The sequence below is a fragment of the Silurus aristotelis genome (genome assembly GCF_946808225.1).
Source record: "Silurus aristotelis genome assembly, chromosome: 27".
Lineage (NCBI taxonomy): Eukaryota > Metazoa > Chordata > Actinopteri > Siluriformes > Siluridae > Silurus > Silurus aristotelis.
In genome coordinates, this window is record NC_139600.1 from 391815 (window position 1) to 418314 (window position 26500).

The 26500-nt window shown below is 40.1% G+C and overlaps 2 protein-coding genes across 6 annotated transcripts in view; one reads left to right on the top strand and one right to left on the bottom strand.

Moving 5' to 3' along the window:
• Positions 1 to 26500, top strand: part of LOC310721003 (catenin alpha-2) — a 234519-nt gene that overhangs the window by 142963 nt on the left and 65056 nt on the right. The window contains exon 1 of one of the 5 annotated variants that reach the window (XM_083532182.1): positions 17399 to 17538. The exons of 2 other annotated variants lie outside the window; for them this stretch is intronic. In XM_083532182.1, coding sequence (XP_083388308.1) covers positions 17536 to 17538 — 3 coding nt within the window. In that variant the 5' untranslated portion in view covers positions 17399 to 17535. Of the gene's footprint in view, positions 1 to 17398; positions 17539 to 17903; positions 17980 to 25777; positions 25954 to 26500 lie in introns of those variants that run through there. 2 more of the 5 variants (XM_083532183.1, XM_083532181.1) reach the window with 2 other exon arrangements.
• Positions 6284 to 10744, bottom strand: lrrtm1 (leucine rich repeat transmembrane neuronal 1). Its single transcript, XM_083532189.1, has one exon. The coding sequence runs from the start codon at positions 9569 to 9571 to the stop codon at positions 7997 to 7999; it is 1575 nt and encodes a 524-aa protein (XP_083388315.1). The 5' UTR covers positions 9572 to 10744; the 3' UTR covers positions 6284 to 7996.

The window sequence follows — 26500 nt, forward strand, 5'->3', positions numbered from 1 at the left end:
CACTACAGTATTCCCAACACTCTAGTACATCTTACAATACAGTATTCCTAACACTCTAGTACATCTTACACTACAGTATTCCCAACACTCTAGTAAATCTTACAATACAGTATTCCCAACACTCTAGTACATCTTACACTACAGTATTCCCAACACTCTAGTACATCTTACAATATAGTATTCCCAACACTCTAGTACATTTTACACTACAGTATTCCCAACACTCTAGTACATCTTACAATACAGTATTCCCAACACTCTAGTACATCTTACACTACAGTATTCCCAAAACTTTAGTATATCTTACAATACAGTATTCCCAACACTCTAGTACATTTTACACTACAGTATTCCCAACACTCTAGTACATTTTACACTACAGTATTCCCAACACTCTAGTACATTTTACACTACAGTATTTCCAACACTCTAGTAAATTTTACACTACAGTATTCCCAACACTCTAGTACATCTTACAATACAGTATTACCAACACTCTAGTACATCTTACACTACAGTATTCCCAACACTTTATTATATCTTACACTACAGTATTCCCAACACTCTAGTATATTTTACACTACAGTATTCCCAAAACTTTAGTATATCTTACACTACAGTATTCCCAAAACTTTATTATATCTTACACTACAGTATTCCCAACACTCTAGTGTATCTTACACTACAGTATTCCCAACACTATAGTATATTTTACACTACAGTATTCCCAAAACTTTAGTATATCTTACACTACAGTATTCCCAACACTCTAGTATATCTTACACTACAGTATTCCCCAAACTTTATTATATCTTACACTACAGTATTCCCAACACTCAATATCTTACATTACAGTATTTCCAACACTTCAGTTTTTTCCAACACTTTAGTATATCTTACACTACTATATTTCCAACACTTTAGTAAATCTTACATTACAGTATTCCCAACACTCTAGTACATCTTACAATACAGTATTCCCAACACTCTAGTACATCTTACAATACAGTATTCCCAACACTCTAGTACATTTTACACTACAGTATTCCCAACACTCTAGTACATTTTACACTACAGTATTCCCAACACTCTAGTACATCTTACAATACAGTATTCCCAACACTCTAGTACATCTTACACTACAGTATTCCCAACACTCTAGTACATCTTACACTACAGTATTCCCAACACTCTAGTACATCTTACACTACAGTATTCCCAACACTCTAGTACATCTTACACTACAGTATTCCCAACACTCTAGTACATCTTACAATACAGTATTCCCAACACTCTAGTACATTTTACACTACAGTATTCCCAACACTCTAGTACATCTTACAATACAGTATTCCCAACACTCTAGTACATTTTACACTACAGTATTCCCAACACTCTAGTACATCTTACAATACAGTATTCCCAACACTCTAGTACATCTTACACTACTACATTTCCAACACTTTAGTAAATCTTACATTACAGTATTCCCAACACTCTAGTACATCTTACACTACAGTATTCCCAACACTCTAGTACATCTTACACTACAGTATTCCCAACACTCTAGTACATCTTACACTACAGTATTCCCAACACTCTAGTACATCTTACAATACAGTATTCCTAACACTCTAGTACATCTTACACTACAGTATTCCCAACACTCTAGTACATCTTACAATACAGTATTCCCAACACTCTAGTACATCTTACACTACAGTATTCCCAACACTCTAGTACATCTTACAATACAGTATTCCCAACACTCTAGTACATTTTACACTACAGTATTCCCAACACTCTAGTACATCTTACAATACAGTATTCCCAACACTCTAGTACATCTTACACTACATTATTCCCAAAACTTTAGTATATCTTACAATACAGTATTCCCAACACTCTAGTACATCTTACACTACAGTATTCCCAACACTCTAGTACATCTTACAATACAGTATTCCCAACACTCTAGTGCATCTTACACTACAGTATTCCCAACACTTTATTATATCTTACACTACAGTATTCCCAACACTCTAGTATATTTTACACTACAGTATTCCCAACACTCTAGTATATTTTACACTACAGTATTCCCAAAACTTTAGTATATCTTACACTACAGTATTCCCAACACTCTAGTATATCTTACACTACAGTATTCCCCAAACTTTATTATATCTTACACTACAGTATTCCCAACACTCAATATCTTACATTACAGTATTTCCAACACTTCAGTTTTTTCCAACACTTTAGTATATCTTACACTACTATATTTCCAACACTTTAGTAAATCTTACATTACAGTATTCCCAACACTCTAGTACATCTTACAATACAGTATTCCCAACACTCTAGTACATCTTACAATACAGTATTCCCAACACTCTAGTACATTTTACACTACAGTATTCCCAACACTCTAGTACATTTTACACTACAGTATTCCCAACACTCTAGTACATCTTACACTACAGTATTCCCAACACTCTAGTACATCTTACAATACAGTATTCCCAACACTCTAGTACATCTTACACTACAGTATTCCCAACACTCTAGTACATCTTACACTACAGTATTCCCAACACTCTAGTACATCTTACAATACAGTATTCCCAACACTCTAGTACATTTTACACTACAGTATTCCCAACACTCCAGTACATTTTACACTACAGTATTCCCAACACTCTAGTACATCTTACAATACAGTATTCCCAACACTCTAGTACATTTTACACTACAGTATTCCCAACACTCTAGTACATCTTACAATACAGTATTCCCAACACTCTAGTACATCTTACACTACTATATTTCCAACACTTTAGTAAATCTTACATTACAGAATTCTCAACACTTCGGTTTTCCCAATTCTATAGTATATCTTACACTTCCGTATTCCCAATGCTTTAGCATATCTTACATTACAGTATTCCCAACACTTTAGTCCAGTATCTTACACTACAGTATTCCTTACAACTCTACAACATTAAAAACGGATGTGTAATTTGGACAAATGCATTATAAATCAGAATACTGGCATTGGACTGTAGAACAGGAGGTCAGAAGTTTCAATCCCAGGACCACCACCAAGCTGCCACTCTTGGGCCCTTAACCTTCATCTGCTCACTTGTACGTCACTCTGAATAAACGCATCCTTTAATGCCATAAACAGTGAATCAGCTCGCGTGGCTTGTTGGAGAATTTAGCAGGAGCTTTTACTTTCACAGGGCTTTTGTGTATTAAAAAAAACGATTCATTATCCTGAATGTCCCGACAGTTTCAGTGGCGAACGGGTTTGAATCATCGCTTAATTAGTGCGCAGTGAGATGATTGTGTTCGCTTATTGTTTGCGCAGCTCTGAGATGACAGCAGTGACACACTGCTCTCTCCGTCTCTGTTCAGGTTTCTGCTGGAGCATTGTGCTAGAGGACAGAGTCAGTCAGTCAACACAGATAGCAAGAAGAACTTGGTTCAGGATTACGTTCTTCCAGAAAGTCCTTCCAGATCCTTTTGAAATGATGTTCTATGGAATGTTAAGGCTGTTTCTTTTTTGTTTATATTTGATGGAGATGTTTAGCATGTCACTGTACACTCTCATTCAGAGGACTTTGTAGTGTCGGAGTATTCGAGACCTTGAACTGAGCACCAAATTTACAACTTCAGCGCGATCGATCTGAACTCTAGGTGCTTTGGTTTCTAAATGAAAGTGCAGTTGTGTTGCTGTAGGCCATTTAACTCCTCACTGTGTCCATGAATCTCTCTAAAGTCCTGGTGACTGTTCCTGGGTGCTCGCCAAAGGCTAAATATTCACACACACACACACACACACACACACACACACACACACACACACACACACACACACACACACACACACACACACACACACACATTTCCCCAAATGTACAATGTTCACAATCTATTTATTTGTTGTTTTTTTTCCCAATTGGTAGCCATTTCATGTTTCTCTCTGTTGTTTTTATTGTCACTCGCACTACGCTGATGGAATTAAACAAACATTCGATCATAATTACCATTTAATATTAGCTCAAATTATCCTCTGAATCGAGGCCAGCTGACACAAGAAACACCGGATTCCCTGCTCTACAGGAGTTTTTTGCATTTTTCCAGATCTTACGGAAAAACCTTGGTGTTGTCTGACGATTGGTTTCACTCTGTAAAAATCTCCCGACTGAACTAAATGCATTTCAATGACAAGATCCTGCACTCGTTTTAGAGAAGCAGGAAATGTGGCCTGATTCATGCGTGTAATCAGTATTCCCAGATCATTCTTGCAAGCAAAGTGTTGGTATTTTTTAGTTTATTGAGGAATGCAGTATTCCAAATGCTTTAGTATTCCCAAGGTTTGAGTATTCCCAACACTACAGTATCCGGTGTCGCCAACATGTCAAGATCCCCACCACTTCAGTATTCCGAGGACATTACCACTGCATACACTTCAGTATTCCTTACATTTCAATATTTCCCAAAAAATGTTATTCCCTACACTTGAGTATTTCCATTATCCTTACATTTAACACTTCAGTATTCCAAACACGTTGGTAATCCTAAACCTTCACTATTCCCAGCACTTTAATATTATTTACACTTCAGTATTCTCATCACTTCAATAGTATTTACACTTCAGTATTCCAAACATTTCAGTCATCTTTCTGGTTGGTTTTCCTTACACTTCACTTTTATCATTCATTACACTTCAGTATTCCATACTCTTTAGTGTTATTTTTCTTTGATATTTCTTTCATTTCTTTCTTTCTTTAGTATTCTTTTTAATATAGTAATCCCAACACTTTTGTTTTGTTGTTGTTGTTTTGGTATTTCTCACACTTCATTATTCATTACACTTTAATATTCCCAATGCCCCAATATTTCCAATAATACAGAATTCCGTACTCTGTAGTGTTATGTATTTAGTATGTGGAAGTGCTATCCAAACTTCTCTACAGGTCAGTTTTAGATATGCTTTAGTGTTTAGTATTCCATACACTTTTCCTGCAAAGCAAATAGTAAAAAAAAAAAAAAGATTTGTTTGTTATGTATAAAATATATATCAGTGCTATTTATTAAGTTTCTATTATTTATATTTTTCCCTTTTAACCCCCTATGAGGCCCCGTCACCATGCTGTGATTTTCATATAAAACTCGTTGTTAGAAGCACATTGTTAGAACCCTTTCTTACTGAAGGTGTGGAAGTGCCAGCAATGCTAATCCCATGGTGTGGGATTAAATGTTTGTGGTTTCAAACACCATGTCCGGAGTCTATTCATAGTAGTTTTACTAAGAGGGAAAATATGGGAGTTAGGAGGCATCATGGCAGAGGTTAATCACCATTATCTCTTTCTAACTTCATGAATCTTCATTATAATTCTGTGAAAAATAAGCTCTGTTGGAAGCAAAATCTCCAGTGAGGATATTTCATGACACTAAACAGGCAGTAGAGGTTGTGGTTGGTCTGCGGAATCCAGAATCCCAACTCCTCAAAAATTCATGACCCCTCAGCATTCCGAGGAGGGGAAATCAATACAACTGCCAACCAGGCATTGGCTGCGGAGTTACCACGCCATGCAAGATTGATATAAAATAAGCCAAAGGGCTCTAAAAATAGGCCGTGAGGAGAAATTATTATTGGGGTATTCATCAGTGAGTGAAATTGCACGCGAGAGGCCTCTAGAAATTGCCTGCACAAAGGCATTGTTGATATTTGCGGCGCTGTCCGTGGTGCTATTGTGCTATTCGGAGCGCGTTGTTTCTCAGAACTCAATAGAGCAGCGTGAAAAGAAGATCATGAGCGTCGACAATGCTTTCCTCGCTCACTGTTTGCAATCATTCATTCTGCTTCTGCCGCCGTGCTCGTCTCGTTGATCAGAGGCTCCCATCTACAGCCCTTAATTGTTGATAGTTTGATAACATAAGTTATATGATGTGATGAACGTAGATTCGGTAAAAAAATAATCCAGACGACTTTGACCTCAAAACCTTTATATGTAGTATTTAAGTGGTAGCTCAGTGGTTAAGGCATTAGACCTTAAATGAGTTCAAATCCCATCACCACCAAGCTACCATTCCTGGATCCTTGAGCAAGGCCCTGCTCTGGATAAGGGCGTTTGCCAAAATGCCATAAATGTAAGTATTTAAGTTTGAATCGCCTCCCAGTAAAAGTAAACAAACATGAACTGGATCCAGCAGGAAAAGTAAATTGTAAAAGTAAATAAAAGTCGCCACATTGTGCATACAATAATCGGAATACGTTTCATACATGAATTTATTTTGGCTTAGCTCTTCGTGGTGAAATACAGTGGTGAAAATAGAACAGTTTCGATTCAAATCAATTCCCAAAGATATTCAGGGTTTGTCAGTTTTTTTTTTCTCAGCTTTATAAAAATCCCTGCTCAGATCTCGACACAGTTTTCTTTTTTCTCACAAGCCACACATGCAAAAGAACAGTCTTAAACATGAATTTTCTCAATCCTGGCTCAAACAATTGGATATAAAAGACAGCTGCTTTAACATTCTGACCCCTTTAACACTCGAGCCACTTCACCGTAGCGATGACGGAAAAGATCCGGAGTGACGGTGGGAGATTGTCGACGAGGATTTCGCTTCAGAGCTTTCCTTGTTTACTTCCACGGACCATGCTTTGTGCTCTGAATGCCAGATTTTAGTCTGCAGCTGAGCCGACGAGTACTCTCTCTCTCTCTCACACACACACACACACACACACACACACACACACACACACACGTTCTAGCATGTGGAAAAGGTAAGACATGTCAAGTGCTGGTGCTGTGACACTAGAGAGCAGTCTACACCTTCTTTTGCAAAAAACACAATTTCTTGGGGCTGTCTGCCGAAGCCACGGGACACACGTCAACTCCACAAACTCGACAAACACCTCGAAGATTCACAGTAGATTTGCCGGATGTCTTTAATTTCTAGGTGAATATTAAGGCTTTGTTTTGCGTCTCGCTCTGATTTCACCACTGTCAAATACGAGAAAGCAATAGGCATAGGTTTTATTCTTAAAACACCCTTGTCCTGTTTTTTTTTCTGTCTAACAGCCTACCATATCATGACGTGACCGAGTAAAAGATGGCGCACCATCTGATCTAAATGCGTCATGCGTCGCTTCTTTTATAGTTTCCTCCGCTAATAAACCTAATCGCAATTGGAGTAGATAAAAAAAAAAGCAACCAAAACGGTAACAAATCTGCACAGTGATTATCCCTCACATCCGGTGAAAATCAGACAAACTGATAGTGAGAAAAAGAGAGAAAGAGGAGGAGATCTAAATTCTGAATTTCAGAATAAGGCTTTACATCTTAAAACCCGAAGTGATGATCATCTGTTTAAATACAGCACCATGAAACCTGCCACTCTTCCTTCCCCGGCTAAGCTTCTGCTTATCTCCAGACCTGACTACCGTGAATTGCTTTTTTTTTTATTATTATTATTTCTTTAAACATTTGTTTCATGATTTTACAAAAAGAAATAAGATAGCTTCTTGTATTTTTATTTCCCACGCTTGCATTTCTGCATTTGAACATATTTTACACAGACTTTTTTTTTTTTACCCATTTAGATTTTTTTTGATACCACAATGAAAAAAAAGCATGTTTTCATCAATGTCCACATCAGCTTTAAATCTTCTGCTGTAGAAAGATATATTAAAGCTCGAATATCCACACGCAAGAACTTGACCTTTGTTAGTCCCCGTAATTCCTCAAAAGTTTCTGCTTGTAAACCAGTCCCTGAATCCGTGTCCATTGGAAAAAAAAAAAAAAAACTCTGCCACCTAGCTGTAAATCCTGGGCCTTGTCCTGTGGTTTTCTTCTCCCCCTAAATGTGCCATCAAGCCTCCTTGAGAAAGCAGCACAGTGTGATGCAGTGTAAAAGCCATGTCCTCATGAACGTCGATCCAGGACAATTTGTGATTGCAAGATGTCCAGCAGCCAGAATGTCACACCTCGCACTCTCGAGATGCCTGTTGCTGGCACGTGCAGGATCCGTATTCGTTGATGATGACTAGGGCCCCCTCGATGTGGTTGGGCTTGTAGTCGACATAATATTCGGGAGTAGACATTGTGTCCATCTGCTGCATTGTCTGCTTTTGCTTCTGCTTGCGTCGCTGGTTACTGAAACACTGTCTCATCTGCCTCACACCAGCTGGGAAACACTTCCAAGACACATAAAGCATGAGCACTACAATCAAAAATGAGAAGATGAGTGCCATGGTGCCTGTCACTACCTTGTGGATCTGCATGGTGCTCTCCGGGTCATCGGTAGCTGCGGTCACTGTAAAGGAATTGGTCACAACCTCGCCACCTTCTATGTCTTGCAAGTCATATGGTGTCCTGGTGGGACCTTTAAAAATGGAGCCTCGGGCCAGGTCTCTAGTGGTGGTGTAGGTCTGGGTGGTGGCCTCAATGCCGTCCTCGCATAGCTGGAAGGCATAAACAGCGTCCAGTATGTCCTCGCCTTGGGCCATGTCCGGGCTGGTGCATTGCAAGGCACTGTCACGTTGGCCCTGGAAGCTGCTCAGCCAGGAGGCCAGGGCGCAGACATTGCGGCTGCATTCCCATGCATTTCCTGACAAGGTGATGCTTCCCAGGGATGTCCAGGAGCCTAAAATGCGCTGGTCCACATATGTCAGCTTATTCGAGTCCAGCATAAGCTCCTTGAGGTTTGGCACGCTCTCAAAGACATGTGGCTCGATGTATTCAATCTCGTTGTTTGAAAAATCGATTTTTTCCAGGAAGTGCCATGTCCAGTCTAGGGTACTGACCACAATGGTTGCCTTGTTATTACGCATGTAGAGAGTACGCAGCGAGATGAGGCGGGGAAAGTGGGCAAGGTTTATTTTCACCAGCTCATTGTGCTCCAGATGCAGCTCAGTCAGCTTAAAAAGACCAGCGAATGAGTTTCGGGCCAGGCTCTGCAGCTGGTTGTACCCCAAATCCAGAAACTGCATACTTCTGCAGTCCTGGAAGATCCGTACAGGCACGAATTTTAGGGCATTGTAGCGTAAATGCAAATTGGTAAGCTTCCTAAGTCCATGGAAAAGGTCTGGCTCCAAGGACTGTAATCTGTTGTAGGATAAATCCAAGATGCGCAGATTGGGTAGGGGTCTGAAGGTTCCATTAGACAGGCTCTCTATTCGATTGGAACTTAGGTCCAATTCTTTAATCCTCCTTAGCCTTTCGAAGGCATTCTCCTCGACGTACTCAATGTTGTTATGATCCAAGTAAAGCCAGGTGAGCTGCGACAGGCTGAAGAAATGCCCCTCGCGCAGCTCCGAGATGTTGTTCTCCCGCAGGGACAAGCCAGTGGCGCTGCTCAGATTGTGCGGAATGTCCGTCAAGTTAAGCCCCTCGCAGTAGAGGAGCCTGCTGTCGCAGCGGCACAACCTCGGACAGCTCCCCCCTACCAGGGGAATCATTTTCAAAAGGATGCCCAGAGAGCACAGTAACAACCCAGGGGGCTTTCTTAGCGTCCACTTTAAATACAGACCAATTAGAAGGAAATCCATTAGCATGAATATCCTGCAGTGTTGTAAAGAAGAAGTTCATTGAATCTTTTAGATTTGTCTCATTGTGAGCGACATGATTTTTTTTTTTTATTATTCGCCTTTCGTTTTAATGGGGTTTGGCTGATTGTGATTTTTTTACTCAAATCTGGCCGGATAGAAAAGAAAAAAGTCAATACGTGCGAACGGCAAAGTCATTTCAATCATGTTAGATTGGGAAGCGAGAGGAGAGACAGCCGAGGGCGAAAAAGCATTCTTCCTGAATCGCATAAAACAGTATTCCTACTCACCCCCTTTTTTTTTTTCCAGAGGCTGACAACCTCTATTCAGCAGCTCCCTTTGTGCCCGCAATAATTAGGTGTGAATATAAAAAAGATCCTAGTGTGGTACAAATGCAGCCTCCCCCCTCCTTTTCAGCAGCTACCAAAATCTGGCAGACTTACAATGTCTTGTTTCTCCTCGAGTGAAAGAGCCAGAAAGAGGAGGAATCCAAGTGGCATTCAGCGCGCTCGCAGGATATGCAAGCTGCCCAGACTGCATGCATGAGCACCGTCCTCCCTCTCGCGCTTCTCTGCAGTGACTGCTGCGCTGATTAGCGCGAGATAAAAAAACAAAAAAAAACCCAGGTACACGTTCGAAACGAAGGAAGTCGAAACAGAACTCCGTTACTTGAAGTGGTTAGGAAGGTGGTATCCATCGGACTGGTCATCGCTCTCTCGGTGGACAGCTCCTCAGAAATAAGCACTCATCTGAGACGAATGTTAGCCCACCTGGCATTTTTTTTCTTTTTCTTTTTTTTTGTTTTTTTGGTAGTCCAGCGTCCTCTTAGCCTGGTTTGCTGTGAGCCGTCTTTTTAGAAATGTTCATTTTATGAGTGCTGAGCGAAAGGCTGTTGCTGAGGGGAGATGCTGAGGCATAGAGGCTGAAAGGCAGGGCTGGTTTGTTGAGAGAATAGACTGAGAGAGAGAGAGCGAGAGAGAGAGAGTGAGAGAGAGAGAAACGAGAAAGAGAAAGAGAGAGACGAGCTGGAGCCCTTGCAGCAGAGTAGTGCAATGCCAGTGCATGCAGAAACACCTTCTGTTCACTAAGTGTCGTGAGCCACTCACAATTCAGCCGAGCTCTCTTGCTTTCCTCCTCGCTCGCTCACTCTCTCTCTCTCTCTCTCTCTCTCTCTCTCTCTCTCTCTCTCTCTCTCTCTTTTTCTCCCTCCCGCGCTCTCTCGCCATCAATTGCTCACTCCTCCTTCTCGTCCTCCTCCTGCTCTATTCTATTCCGCTCTTTCTTTTTTCTCTCCTCCCCTCTCTGCTCTTTCCATCTCTGTTTTGCTGGATTTCTCACAGTGTCTAGTACATTTTGATATTCAAAAGCCTTCAGGATTCAGCTACGGTACTTTCTATGTAACAAACACACGAATCCAACACACACACACACACACACACACACACACACACACACACACACACACACACACACACACACACACACACACGTACACATTCCTTTCCCTCCATCGCTCCATCTCTCTTTCGCTGTCTTTCACTGTCTTCATCTCTCCTCCAACCCGCTTCTCTTTAATGAAGTGAAACAAGTCATATATCTGCCTTTCCTTTTTTTGGTTTGATTTAATCCCATTTTGCGAAGCTATCTAATGGAATTGCGTTCCCCGTATACGTTCCCTTGTGGCAAAACGTGCCGAAATCTTTATTTGTAAAACCAAAAAAAAGAAGAAGAAGAAAAGAATGTATCTGTTGTAAATCTTGTGCTTGTCACGTGTTTGGAATTGTACGCTCCATGATCAGAGCTTGCGTGGCTTGTTTTTCATACGTTTCGGCACTCGGCTGACTCAGCCCAGCCTTGACACAGGCATGGAACGGAAGAGTTTCGAAAGATGAATGGATTTTTCCAAGTCTAGCATCAGATGCATGTGTTACCTATGATGATCATTAGTTCACTGGAAAAGAAAAGAAATGGCTGCAAGTGCAGCAGCTATGTTAATAGGGAAAACATCTGCTGTGTCAGCATAGTTTCGAGCACTCCAGGAGGCTCTATCTCAGAGTGTCCTGCCCCCTTTGGAAAGCACCACATTTACATTTCATATCGTACGTCTTGCCTTGTTGACCGTGCCCTGGTGTTTACACAGAATGTAGAGATCATCTCTCACCACTAAAATAAATAAAAATCCCCTCCCTGGAATTCAAGCCTGGATGCTTCTCAGATCTCCACAATCTGAAATCATTTTCATTTTTAAGGACAATCATCCTGTGTATGAAGAGACCATGGGTGTGCTTTGGCTGCCTCATGTTCTACGCCTGCCATATTGTTAGCATCAACCCACTTCCCTGCTTAGCATGCTGTGAAATATCAGTTAATCAGACAGTCAGGGGCAAAGGAGGGATTGTGAGGGGGTGCTTGGCAGCTAACAGTCTGTCATGCTAACTGCTTCCCAGCTTTTGCACCACTAACAGTGAAAATTGTTTTAATCTTCTTTGTTATTTTTAATGGATCTTGATTCTGATTGAACGGATGTTTTTAGGGACTTTCTGCATGAATAAGTTCAACAAAAAATTTATGTAATTGTTGAGACTGTGAAGTTTTCTTTACGTTTTCATTTGCAGCTTTTGGGAGACGCCCTTATCGAACTTCCAACTACACTAATACCTCAGTACTCGTTTGTCATTTGTTCTGGAACTCATTACAAGTGCTGAAACTGACGAGTACCGAAAAAGTAGGTGGTATCAAATGAAACCACTTTAGGACCCATGATTTAGGCTTAAAATGATCAGAGTGTGTAATAGCATTGTTCCCGAGATGACATGAGACTCGCACACGAGTTTCATCAGAGGAACTTTGGTGGTGATGGGATTTGAACTCAACCTTTTGTCCAGAACTAACAGGAACTAACTTGTTTCTATGGATGTTCCACAAAATTAAAGTTATAGAAACAATACGACAAACAAGTATGATGTGTTGTTCTTTAAAAAAGATCAATCATATTTACATTTACACCTTTATCCAGAGTGATTTACACTTATCATATTTATGCAACCTCAAGGGCGCAACTTGGTGGAGCTGGGATTTGAACTCACAATGTTTCGATCAAAAGTATGTTTTAACTCATGAGATCCAGACACCGGACTTTTCCAGTTATATTTGTCTCTTGACACAAAGCTGGAGGCACACAATTGTATAATTGTGAAAACTTTCCTTCGCTTCAACTAGGAAACACAAAAGTGTTGCACCATGACCCAAAGTGCACAAAGCCAGCTCCATGAAGATCTCCTGCTACAGACCTTCAAACCTATTGAACACCTTGGGGATGAATTGCCTGCACCCCAGGCTTCCTCACGTCCTCACGTACATCAATACCTGAACCTAAATAAATCTCACACCAATCTTCTCAAAATCTAGTGGAACATCTTCCTAGAAGAGTGGCGTTTATTATAACAGTAAATAGGGACTAAATGTGGAATGAGACGTTTAAGAAGAACGTTTGTAATCATTGGCAATACAATATAAATCCGTGTATGTAATCACTGGAAAAATGCCATGGTGTTCTCCTGTTTACTTCTTAACCAACCAATGTGGCACACATTTGGTTGACTTTATTTATGTTTTACTTGTTTGTTTATTTATTTGTTTGTATGGCTTCTGGCAGATAAATCCGTTATTGCGTATTAAACACATTCATCTCATTTGTTTTGAGAGCGTGATTTCAGACGATCATTCCAGCTCAAAAGTATTTTCCCTGACAAGTTGGCATCGGATGCAGCAGTAAAATGATGGAAGCAATTATTTCCAAACCTGCATTAGTGCTGTTTTATAACATTGGCTTGGACTCTGGAAGTCAACCAAGTGACGTGATGAATTTTTTTGAAGGGGAAAAAAGTCAATATCCTGTGACCTGTGATTGGCTAATGTGTGTAATGTGTTTTGCGAGCATGCTGGTGAGCACTGGTGCTTTCTGTATATGAATATACGTTATATATAGTGGATGATCAGGGATGGGTCCCTCAGTAAGGAGATGTGGTATTGGAAGTGGTAGCTTGGTACCGGAAGGTACTGTACTTGTAATCAGAGGGTTGTGAGTTCAGATCTCAGCACTTCTAAGCTGACATTGTTGGTCCCTTGAGCAAAGCTCTTCACCCTAATTGATCAAGATAAGGGTGCTTGCCCAGTCCCATTAAATGTAAATGTTTCCAAACCGATTGGTTCCTTCCGGAGAAGTGTATTCACTCGGTCACGTGATTATAAACGATTTGTTCCATTTGGGAATGTAAAACTTAATCACCCCACTAACTATTGATTCTTTGACATTTACAATGCATTTTAATAAGCACGCATTGTTATACTATGGATTTGCAAGTGATTTCTTTTTTACTGTTGGATGAAAAAAACGCTAAGAGTATGCTGTCTATCCAGTAAACTACTCGACATGAACCATTAAATAGATGTTGCTATAGTTTTTGTTAATGCAAAGCCATGCTAGCTCCAGATTGTTTTGTTCATTGTTTTGAATCAGACCAGTTCAGCTTGCTCAAACTATGAACTAATACTCTGGTTGGTTTGGTTCTCTTGACTGGTCTATTTTAGTTGAGTATTCATTGCGTTATGGTCTACAGAAATTCATGCGGTTTCCAGCACGTTGAAGCTGGTTTATTCTGGTTTGTCCAGACTCGTTCTGAGCAATGAGGAGGTGCAGAACTGTATAGAATGCAGAACTTGGAGACCCAAACGTGTTCCAGCATGACACAAAGGGCACAAAGGCAGCACTATGAAGATATGCTTCACATGGGCCACATATGCGCCAACCCTAATGAAGACCAATGGGATGGATCGTAACAACACCCAGGCCTTCTTAACTCACCTACATCAGTACCTGAATTTTCTTACCCCCTTGTACAGTATACTTCAAAATCTAGTGAAACATCTTCCCAGAAGATTGGAGATTATTATAAGACACACAGTGTGGAATGGGATGTTCAAAAACAACATCCTCAGGTGTCTACAAATGTATGTTCATGTTGCATCATTAAAACTAACTAGAAAAAATCAATTGAACTGCCAAACAAAATAAAAAAATAGAAACTAGTAATATTATTTAAACTATAATAACCCTGCACCATTATGATCATCAGCTTTACTGGTTAGTCATGCTGGTTTCATCAGGTTACACTGGTTAGCTCTTGTTTCTCAAGGGTTCTTTAGATGGAAATTGGTTCTGCATGAAATTTACATAGGATTTTTTTATGTCTTGGGGTTTCTGCTACTGGGTTCAGTGCTGGTTTAGCTGGTCAAGCAGTAGATGATAATTGATTATTGACTAAAAGATGTGTGTGCTGGTTGCAATTAGAACCCACTGGACATGTTGCTGACTAGATATAGCATTCTTTTTCCACCAGGCTGCCTTCATTGCCCTAATCTATAGCCGCAGATACATTTGGTTTCACACCTTAAATACTCAGCAGAGTTTTGACAGAGAATGGATGAATTGAGCAGCAGGAATCGGTAAGGCTAAAAAAAAAAAAAGAAAAGCGACCCCGAGTACTGACCATCTATATGCGATCCATCTCTCTTGTGCCTCTCCCTATCTCTCTTTAGCCATAATTAATGGGTGCACCATCAGCTAATGACTTGGTACCCTGTAATGACTTGACACAGCGTACAGGAGATGGGAGTATCCAGGCCATTAGTTTTACAGACTTTTAAGAGCTTTGGCAGTGATGATTTTCAACCAGACCTGTTACTTTGCCTTTACTTTATTTTTTAATCAGATTCTCAGGGTTGAGGTCACCAAGAGGGTTTAAGATCACAGAAGAAATTCGTTTTGATTTGAATGGCTTGCTAATTAGGGAAATTGTTTTATATATATATATATATGTGTGTGTGTGTGTGCGTGCGTGTTTGTTGTTTCGTTTAGGCTAAATTGATGAAAAAATTAAATTAACAAATTAAACAAACTGGATTATATCATTTGTGATGTTCTTTCAATAATCCTAATGTATTGTCAGAGCAGTGTGACTCAAAACTCCAAAGTTCATGCGTATCTGCACATTGCAGAGGGATATGCTAACTAATTCTAGCTATATTGGTCACCTCTGACATTTTAAGTCATTAAAATGGCCCATTATAAACATAACCTTCTTCATTTGCATTACAAATATGTCTATAGGCACATGATTGGCCAGACCAATAAACATGAACTAGACAACGCAGGAGGCCATGAAATTATTCCAATTATTAATTAAGGATGTAGTCTGTTTACTCTGGAATATACTTAATCAATACCTTATTATGCTCTCCATAATGCTTTCTGCAACATTAGGTTTTTAACCGCATTAGCCTGCTCGATGTGGTTGCTGTGGCTCTGCTGATTAGCTAACATCTCATTCACGGCATATTGCGCAGTTAGCAAAACACAGCGTAGCCATGCATACTGTCGTTTTTGTCCTGACACCCTAATAGACGCCTCATTTAACCGAGCTTGATGAGATCTAAAATGGCCATGATTTTCCCAGAAAAAGGACAGGGAAGCATTTAGCAACGATCCCCCCTCATATTGATTTTAAATATAAGCGAAATAAGAACAGACCAACAACTGAGCCATGTAGTAAAACCTTAGGCTCGCGCTAACTTTCAAAATTTTCATTGCTAGCTTTCTTAAAGTTAACAAAATGTAGGGCAGAATGGTTTAAGCGTTGAGTTTCTTTCCTTAAATCCAGTGTTGTGCTCGTTACTAAGAAATAGTAACTAGTTACAGTTACTCGTTACTTCATTTAAAAAGTAACTCTCTTACTTTGTTGATTATTTGCACCAAAAAGTAATGTGTTACTGTTAAAAGTAACTTTTTAGTTCCTTTTTTAAAGAATCTTCTTTAATGTTCTCATTAATGCTCTTTTATGTGTTATAATCTACACAAACACAAAACTGACTTAAACACAGAGTCATTTTTAAACACTATTATATTAAAGTCAGAGCAGCACACACTGAATATATCACAAGGATTTCTGACATAAACAACAAAACAAGCTGAATAATAGATTCACAATCAAACACTAAAGTGGCTTCTGCTGTTGTGTTGAGCTCTTAAACATGTTCCTTTCACAGCTGAAGTATAAAAACTATCAACAATGTAAAACACCGGGTTAGCGCATAGCTTCTAGCTCCTCAGGCATGGAGGTCCTGGAGGAGCTTCAACAGATTGGAGTTGCTGTTTATTGCAGTAGATACGAGCTTCGAACCAGAAAGACACAACTTACATTTGACTAAAAAGTTTTTGTCTTTATGCTCAACTATAAAATAATGATAATATTTCCACTTTGAGAAACTCGTCTTGCTCTCGCCTCGACTCGCCATTACTGCCGCACAGACCTGAATAAACGGAGACACGCCCACAGTGCGTCTTCTTCCTGTTTACAGTGGTTTATCCACCAATCCTACAATGCGTCTCTGCTGTAACGCACCATACGCTAAGGGTAACAGAGTTACTTTATTATTAAAAGTAACACGTTACACTATTAGTTACTGTCAAATCTAACGCGTTACTGGTAACGCGTTACTGCCCAATGCTGCCTAAATCCATGTTGTGTTTTGAGATCTTTTGGGAACCAGTCACTTTTGCTAGGTGGGAAATGTACAAAAGCACTTTTCTTCACCTGTAATGTTCACTTCCACTTACATTTATGGAGAGACTCACAATTGTCTCATTTTTACAATTTAGCAGTTGAGGGTTAGTGCTCAAGAGCCCAGCAGGGGCAGTGCTACCACTGAACAACCACTTCCCACTTCCCACATTACCAGGACATGGGAGATTCAAAACAACTCAATTCAATTGTCTCATTTGTCTTGTTCAAGAGGGGTCAGTTTGGTGGTGCTCCCACTAAGCTGCTTCCATTGCTGTCAACTAGCAACAGGTATATAATGAAAACCTTCTAAAACTACAGACCTTACTGTTCTCCTAGTTCATCACAGCCATCATGGTGAGTAGAAGTAAAGCTGCAATAAAATGTAGCAGCAGTTTAATGCATGAAGTCCACTCTTCCCTTCAAGGCAATTGTTTCTGGATCATTGAAAGTGTTTAATTATCTTTAGTCATAATGCAAAACATCTTTTATGCTGGTTAAATTCACCATGTCTTACTTCTTCCTTCTCGAACAGTTAAACTGAAAACCCCACAATGCCACCTTATTCAGTTTTTCCCCCACTAGGAGGTGTTGACATACGGAATCAGTGTTCTCATTCTACTGAATTGTTCCTCAGCGAGAGTGAAGTTGCTCTGGGTTTATGATTTTGATCTCATTCTTACAAGCAAAATACCAGTGTGAAACCAGTCACTTTAATTAGAATCAGCAACTGATACTAAAGGGACTTTTCAAAGAACTTGCACAGAGAACACGTTGACACCATAGCTTCCTGCTATGGTAATAACAACTGCAAGTGTGTGTGTGTGTGTTATGTAGACTAAATGTATAATTACAATGTATATTTTGTGGACACCTGGCATCATGTGCTTCCTAAAAATCCAATTCAACATTTAGTTCGCTTTTAGTGTTATAATAACTTTTATTCTATTATAGATGTTCCAGTAGATTTTGTGGAGATTTGTGTTAACCCTAACCCTAAACCTAGATTCATTCAGCCACAAGGGTGTTTTAGTAGTAGGTCAGTTACTAGTGTAGGAGAGGAGGTGAAGAGACCTGGGGTGCAGTCTGCATTCACATTCATCCCAAAGGTGTTCAGAGTTGAGGTTAGACCTTTATAGTGAGAGCATATATAGCATCGTTCACTTGAAACCATAGAAAGCAGATCTCCATGGCGCTGGAACAAGTTCAGGTCTCCTAGTACAACTCAAAATCTTCCATGCAAAATTGTACAAACTATATATATATATATTTGGTTTTCTCTCTGAAGTTCAGGTCTACTAGTTGGAGAAGAACCACATATGGCTAATCAGGTGTCCAATACTTGTGTGTGTATCTTGAACCTGAAATTGTAGCTACTGTGTACTAATTAAAGGTTGTACAGAAATTGGCCAGTTTGGTATTATTTAAAAACATCAAATCCTTAGCTTTTATCCATTTATAGTTACATGTTGCATTTTGGTTCTTGTTTCACAGAGGTTTCTCAACAACCTCCTATTTGTCTTTACTTGAACTCCAGTATTCTCTCTGAACCCATCTGCCTTGAAGATGTCAAAAAATGTAAAGTGACCTCTAAGCACTGACACTGGAGACTCCTTCTGTAGTGTGACAGCAGTGCTAGCAAACAGCAGCGCTAGCAAACAGCACCGCTAGCAACTCTTCTCTCCCTCTTCTTTCTTTCTTTAGGACAGGGCTTCAGGTTGCTGCTTTTAAACCTTAGGCTCCGCCTCCTCTGGTCAGATTCTTGCACTTCATTGGTCCCCCATTTTTTTCACCCACCATTTACAAGTAACAGGTGACTCCTCTATATGACAGTGGAGAGCCAGAGACAAAGCAAACAAAAGGGGTGGGAGAAATAGAAAGACAGGAAAAACAGCACAGACACATAACAATGGCACATTGTTATGTGTTAAGAGCTTTGACACACGTCAAAGAGCTTTGACACACGTTAAGAGCATTGTTAAGAGCTCGTCTGTTGGATCAGACCACACGGACCAGCCTTCGCTCCTCACGTGCATCAATGATCCTCGTCCCCCACGACCCTGTCGCCGGTTCACCACTGTTCCTTCCTTGGAGCACTTTAGATAGATTCTGACCACTGCAGACCAGGAACATCCTGCAAGAGCTGCAGTTTTGGAGATGCTCTGACCCAGTCGTCTAGACAACCAAACTCGCTCAAATTTTATACACTTGCTCATTTTTCTGCTTCAAACACATTTTAACTTTGAGTACTAAATGTTCACTTGCTGTTAAATATATCCAACCACTGACAGGTGCCTCGATGAAGAGATAATCAGTGTTCTCCACTTTTCAGGTCATAACATTTTGCCTGTTGGGTGTGCATGTCTCCAGAAAGCTTTCCAATGCAAATCTGTCTAAATCAGCTGCTATGAGTCTGATCTGAAAGCCTTCTGTCTATTCGGAATCCAAAATTATACAGCAGTTTTGGCCTATACCAGATTACAGTAAGGACTTTCATGGATTTCCCAACCTTTATCACCATTTTCTTTTCTTTACAGCATAGCCTGGAATTGTGTTCGGCTATGAGATTTTTATTTATTTTTATTTTTTTAAAACTTGAACAATTCATTTCTGTGAGCAATGAGGGATTGATTCTGAGTACTGCTTGACAGAGAGATGAAATATGAAACAAAAAAGTTTGATAAAGCTTTAGGAACAAACTGTACGTATCTGTACACTCACAAAAAAAAGGTAAAGGCATCAGAAATATCAGAGAAAAGAATCCTTTATCCAGCGTAAGTGCTTATATCGAATGCGACGCTACGCGTTTTATCATCTCACGCAAGGCAGCACGATAAAGTGGGTGAAAATGCATTTGTCGGCTCGTGACGCAGGGTCTCGCAGGGTCTCACGGGGCGACGTGTTTTAGTCATTAACATCATTACGCTTTCGCTCGTCATTACCGTTAGATCCTGCGGGCGATGTCATTGTCGCTTATTATCCCGATCATTATGGGCCACGGGATGGCACCCATGACTGCGCCTCGTCATGTATGCAAGTTGACGCGACGACATGCCTGTTGATAATTAGCACTCTTTCTGATTACAGATCTATTATTCATATGGAGTGTTGAACAATGAAAGGTCTGAACGGAGATTTGTCAGTAGGGGCTAATGATTAATTGGCCAAGCCAACACAAATGCAGGGCATCGATGACAACTCAGACGAGCTTTCTGCCGCAAGAATGGAGGACGCAGGGGGGAGGCTTGCTGGGTTGGAATTGTTCTAGCACAGGGCACTGGGTTTCTCTAAGGTGCTGATTATATTTACAGAAGAAGCCAAGCAGAGAAAGGAAAAGTTTTTATTTTTTATAATTGTACAATATATCATGAGTCCAACGTAGTGAGTTTGGATCCCAAAATGGCCAAACTGAGCTATTAACTCTTGAAAGCTCAGTTCCATCTCTTTTGTAAGTCATTTTGAATCAAATCCAAGTTTGGTGTTGTGATTATTAATGCCTTCTGAATACACATATAAGCCAGAAGCCTCACTTCCACTGATCTGAGGTCAATTTCTGAGTAGTGTTGAGCTACCCTTAACCCTACCAGCATGTAACACTTAATACATCTGCAGCATTTAGCAGACGCCCTTGTCCATAATGTCTGTGAGAACTTTTGCAAGTAGTCTACATGTGGCTACATGAGTTTTCTGGTTCACATCCCAAAAACATACCGTCATGAGTAATAGCATTAGTGGATTAGCCCCAGGTGCAAATGAGATTGGGGTCATCCAGTTTTATTCCCAATGTTCCCAGTATAGAGTCTAAATCTACTTAAATTTAAGTCAATTTTAGTAATATAGCACTTTTACTGGATTGTGCCAATTAATTCTAGTGTCATAAAATAATAGAAGTTTAAAACTAATGAACAAACCTGTGGCGACAGTGACAAGAAAAAACTTCCTGAAATGGTGAAAGGAACCTTGAAAGGAACCAGACTCCAAAGGGAACCCGTCCTCATCTGAGTGAGACCCCCACTCATTAAATGAGGGGGCATCAAGACTAGTTTCGAAGCATGCCAGCAGATGGCAGCAAAGACTGTACGCACAGTCACAGGGAGCACCAACCTTTATAAGTTCACTGACTCAAAGCCAAAGGACATTGTCCTCTTGACTTTGACCACGTGTGCACCCTGTCACATGAGAGTTTGACAACATGATCTCACTTCAGCACCCACCCTACACACTATATATGGCTCCTGCGGACTTCACCCTCTTCCTGAAGATGGAGATCCAGCTTGCTGTTTTAACACCATTCCAGAGATCCAGCATGAATTGCAGAAGAAGTTTAGAAAAAAAGACTTTCCAGGACATGTTCCAAAAGTGGCAGGAACGCTGGGGGTGCTGTATTGCTGTGCAAGGGGACTAATTTGAAGGTGACGGTGTGTAAAGAGAGAAAATAAAGTACTGAGCTAGTCTCAAAACCTTTTGATACCACCTCGTAGATCCATCATTGTTGAGAATATCATTGATCAACTGGACAAGAACTGTTCATAGGAATTGCAGCCATGAAACAGTGTTTATACTGTACCAATTTCCCTCTAAAGCTCTTCAACCCTGATTGAGATAAAACGCTCATTTTAGGTGAATGAATGGTTTAAAAAACTGATCAATCAAACGATACAGGATTTGGGCCAAGTGTGTAAAGTCAATCAACATCTTGGAAATAGAAAGACAGAAAATGCTACTTTTGCAGTTTACAAAATTTTGATGTGGATTGGCATCTTCCTGAGATGCAGCCAAATGTACTTTTTATTTTTTGTATGAAAATCACTAGTAAATCTCTAAAAATAAAAGTCACAAATGCTTAGCCAGCAATATGTTATTAAACCCGGTGAATCTTGGAGCAGATGAAGTAGCATAAACCCATCAATGCAGGAATAGTGCGAAAGTGTGATACTCGGAGCCTCACTAAGCTTTTTTTTCTTCTTCTAGGTATTAAATTGAAAAAAAGAAAGTAAAGGGGAAAAAAAAAATCAATAAAGCTTCATCTCAGTAGGTCAACCATCTGGTGACCCGTGAAAGTTGTGCGTTCCTGAGAGTGTGCTCACGCGAGTGTAAATATCATACGACGTTGTGTACGTGTGTACTGTACACACAGGTTGGTCATGCTTCAGAGAACCGGCTGGTTTTATTGAGATTAGCCTGAGCCAGATCTTTGTTAGATGGGTCAATGGGGTTCATTTATTATGCATTATGTGATGTATGAATAGATGGACACGGGAATGAGGTCAAAGGCAAGGTTAACATTTACATTTTTAATTGGATAAAGAAAAAAAATAATCTGATTGTGTGCTTTGAAGTCGATATCATACAGTATCTGTATGGTTATGAAATGGCCAAGCTTGCTGGATTGGAGTTATCTCCTGTACTGTTATGTTCTACATCTGGTAGAACTTCAGAATCGCAATTGCTGTATTATAATATATATATTTTTATTGTTTTTTCTTGTGATCTCGATATAGAAAAAGTAGTTTTTTTGTGATCACGAATTCTCTTTCTCTTAAACTCAAGATGACAAACATTGTTTCCTCGTGATCTGTACGTATTGTATGTCAGGAAAGGAAACGGTCTAACCTGCTGCTCCAAAGTGAGAAATCATGGCTAGTGAGGCTACTGTATCTTGAAATCTATTATATGTTCCACCTGGTTGAGACGTTCTGAATGTGAAGGCCATGGCATAAAATGTACATAACTTGGTATCTATATGGATTATGATTGACTGAGCTCTGGAGGCTGTAAATGGAGGCGGGGTCAGGCTGAAAAAAAGACCTTGGCCATTATAATGGAAATATAAAGGTGATCAGTCAGGAGGACCTTTGATTGATTTGCAGTGACAGTGCTCTCCAAAGGGAAGGGGGCAAGTAGAGCCAAATGAAGCTAGCAAGCAGAAATAAATACACCCAAGCATCAGAGTCACACTTTTTCACAGCTTTCTTTTTCTTTAATGTGTCACCTATATGTGTGATTGCACGTTTTCTTCTTCTTTTTTCCCCTTAACACACAGATGCATATACAATCTGGCAGTTTCAGCATGCCTTCAGTCACTCTCTCAGCCTGTGCTTCGAGTGAAGCATATTTACCTTATACAACATACTAACCCGTTTTGTGAGGCTTCACTTAGCGTCTGGACTGGTGACATGCAAAGTCTGTTCTTTTATGCACCGTGTTGCCTGTGGTCTGAGACTGAAGAGTGAGTACGGGGGATTCATGGTCTGCCTGTGCTGCTGTTAGAAGGATTCTGAAAACCTGATTAGACGCAAATCAACAGCTTCTATTTGTTTCGTTTTTTTGAGTGCAGAGAATTTATCAGGTGTTTTTTTACTTGTTTGGCCGCCACTCCTGCTGAATTTGTATATACGCTGCAAACGGGTGTCATGAAATGATATTTAAAAGGGGTTAAAAGCAATGCAGAAACACACTGTTTAGTGCTCCTGGTTAAAGCAAGAACAGGTGTTCACTTTGGCATTCTCCTGCCAATCCATTTTGCACCACTCCCACACCAGGTTCACGCCAAGAACCTGGCCATCTCAGCTGTGCGCCAGCCGGGTTTGGGCCAGCTTTGGACAGCTTCTAACGAGTATCGAACCACTCAAACGCTGCCAAGCCAATCTTTGACGTGGCCTATGCAGATGACACATTACACCTCGTCCTATGTCTTTTTTTTCTTGTGTGTGTGTGTGTGTGTGTGTGTGTGTGTGTGTGTGTGTGTGTGTGTGTGTGTGTGTGTAAGGGCATTTGATGTGTTCATCACAATCTCAAGGCAGTGTTGCGCGACCGTGGGTGTGTTTTGTATCTGAGAAATGACAAGCGCACAGTCCAATTGCTTTTGAATGATCAAGAGACTGCTGGCGAGATTGCAAAACGTCTTTGAGCTACCGGATCTCCAAACAAGAGCCAGGCAACACTGATGCAATCTAACAATCAGTAACCGGGAGTGTTTGTTTTGTTCCCAGATCTAATGTGTTTTCTGTTGTTTGAAGACGCGGTAGGTGATTTGCATAGAATCCGATTGCGGCCCGTTTTATTGAGTTTTACTTTGCGAAGACGCGAACGTTATTGCAAAATTAATATAATCCTAGCAGATTGGGTGGTGCAGTGGGAAGCATTGCTGCTTTAAAAGCTCTAGGATGTGGGTTTATTCCCGCGCCTGGGTTTGTGTGGAGTTTTACATATTCTCCTGAACCATGCAGGTTTTCTCTGAGCTCCCAGGTTTCCTCCCACCGCTAAATAAACATGCCAGTGTTTTGAGTGTTGGCTCCAGGTTAGGATGTGTGTGTGTGTGTGTGTGTGTGTGTGTGTGTGTGTGTGTGTGTGTGTGTATGCATGGTGCTCTGCATCCCAGCCAGGGTGTATTCCCGTCATGCATCCAGTGTTCCTAGGATAAGCTCTGGGTTCAAGCAATGATGACTTGGTGGCTAGTTTCTGTTACCAATTTACAGTCCACACCTACGAGCCGTAATCATGGCTAATGTTGCATCAGTTATTTATTCATATTTATACCTTATTTATACCATATTTTACGTTTTGGTTCAATTTTGGTAAAAATGCAAACAAAATTGCTTGTCATATTCTTAATTAATGCAGTTTATTATTATTATTAACATTGTGAACATGAACAGTTTACATTTATTTTTTTAATTTAATACAATTCCTGTTCGCTTTCAATAAAAAAGTAAAATGTAAGAATGTAATAATCTGTGTTACATTTAATATTCCTAAAATGTAATCTACTTAACTGTTTATTTCAGCAGACTTTAACAAACGTCTTCATTCCGTTTGTCCTTCATTCATTCACTCCCTCAAAATGTGGAATTTTCAGGATTTTCTCCTTTTGAATTCTTGAAGCTGGACATAAAACACAAAACTAAATCGTATTTTCAGTATGAAGACTAAACAAACCTGCGGTCCGACACTTAAAGCGTTCCTGAGGGAACACGGATTGTACCTGTGTTCTGCACGTAAAAAGGTTTGCAGTCGGTTCACACGTGCCCTGCAGGTAAACACGTGTGGCGTTACACAGCTAATATACTGTATATTGGGTCTTTTGTCAGATCTCTCTGGAGTAAAAAGTCTATTGTGTGGAATTTCTTTCCTTTTTTTTTTTCATTCTTTCCCAGGAGGCTTTCTGCAGATCCGGATGACATTTGTTATACAGCAGAAACAAATTGTTATAAGCAAATAATGACTACATCATTAAGTTTTGTTAGTCTGTTATCTTAGACAAAAGCTCTATCGATAATCCTCATTTCAATTCGACTGAGAAAAGCGAAGGTTCACGCATTCGTTAGGTAAACATCATCAAGTCTAACCAGGACATGGTAAACACTCCGAAATCTGAAATCCTAAATCAGCGTCATATTTCTGACTTCACCGAGTGATAGAACGAGGGAGAGAGAAACAGGCTAATATCTTTGTTTGCACTTCTAGTCACTGACAGTGAAAGTGTTTCTCTGTTGTTATGTCCCTGTTGTCTTTATAAATAAATTCTCTTCTATTGCAAATCAAAGGCAGGGATGACTTCTCTTTTTCATGGCAACCACAAGTGTGTTTCTTTTTTGTGGGAGAAAAATCCCAGATTGTTGTGTCTTTCTGTAGCAGTAGCATCCGATTGACTTCAGCAGCTCTGCGGCTTGGATTGAAGTAAACTGCTGTCTCAGGTGGGGCTGAGGTTGATGGCCGTAGGTTGTTCTGCAGGCAGCTTCAGGATGAATGAGTGATCAGGAGCTGAATAAGGTGTTTTTTTTTTTCTCTCTGACCAAACCACTGATTCTACATCTGCAAACGTGCTTTGATTTATTACAATCATCTGACAAGTGTTATTACATCATGTTACTTGCTAGATGCTAATGATCGCTGCTATCAGTTAGCGGTCTCCGCAGCAGGTATGATAATTTGATGGTGCTGGAAGGTGTGGACAAATGAGAACCTCATTAGCTAGAAAACCAGAGAAGAGAGAGAGACTCTCCAGTGTCTTATGGAACAAAGACAAGGAATAAAAAAGGCTCATAGTGTAAATGTAGGAGCTCTGCATGCTTGCACACCAAATCAGTGGGGATTAACTGATGTGTTCACCCCTGGAGGTGAAGCTGGTGTACAAATCCAGAAACCTTCTTCCAGAAAGCTTCCAATAAGTATAGAATTTTTGCCAGGAATAACCTTTGACATGTAAATTAAAATTAAGGATCAGCTCTAGTAATCTTGTGGGCCGTTTTGAGAATGTTTAGGTAGATTTACACTAGATGAACAAAAATTTCAAAAAGCTTGACCATGAGATCTTTTC

What these genes read in the sequence shown, in the direction of transcription:
- lrrtm1 (XM_083532189.1), bottom strand. Translation starts at nt 9,571, where the DNA reads ATGCTAATGGATTTCCTTCTAATTGGTCTGTATTTAAAGTGGACGCTA.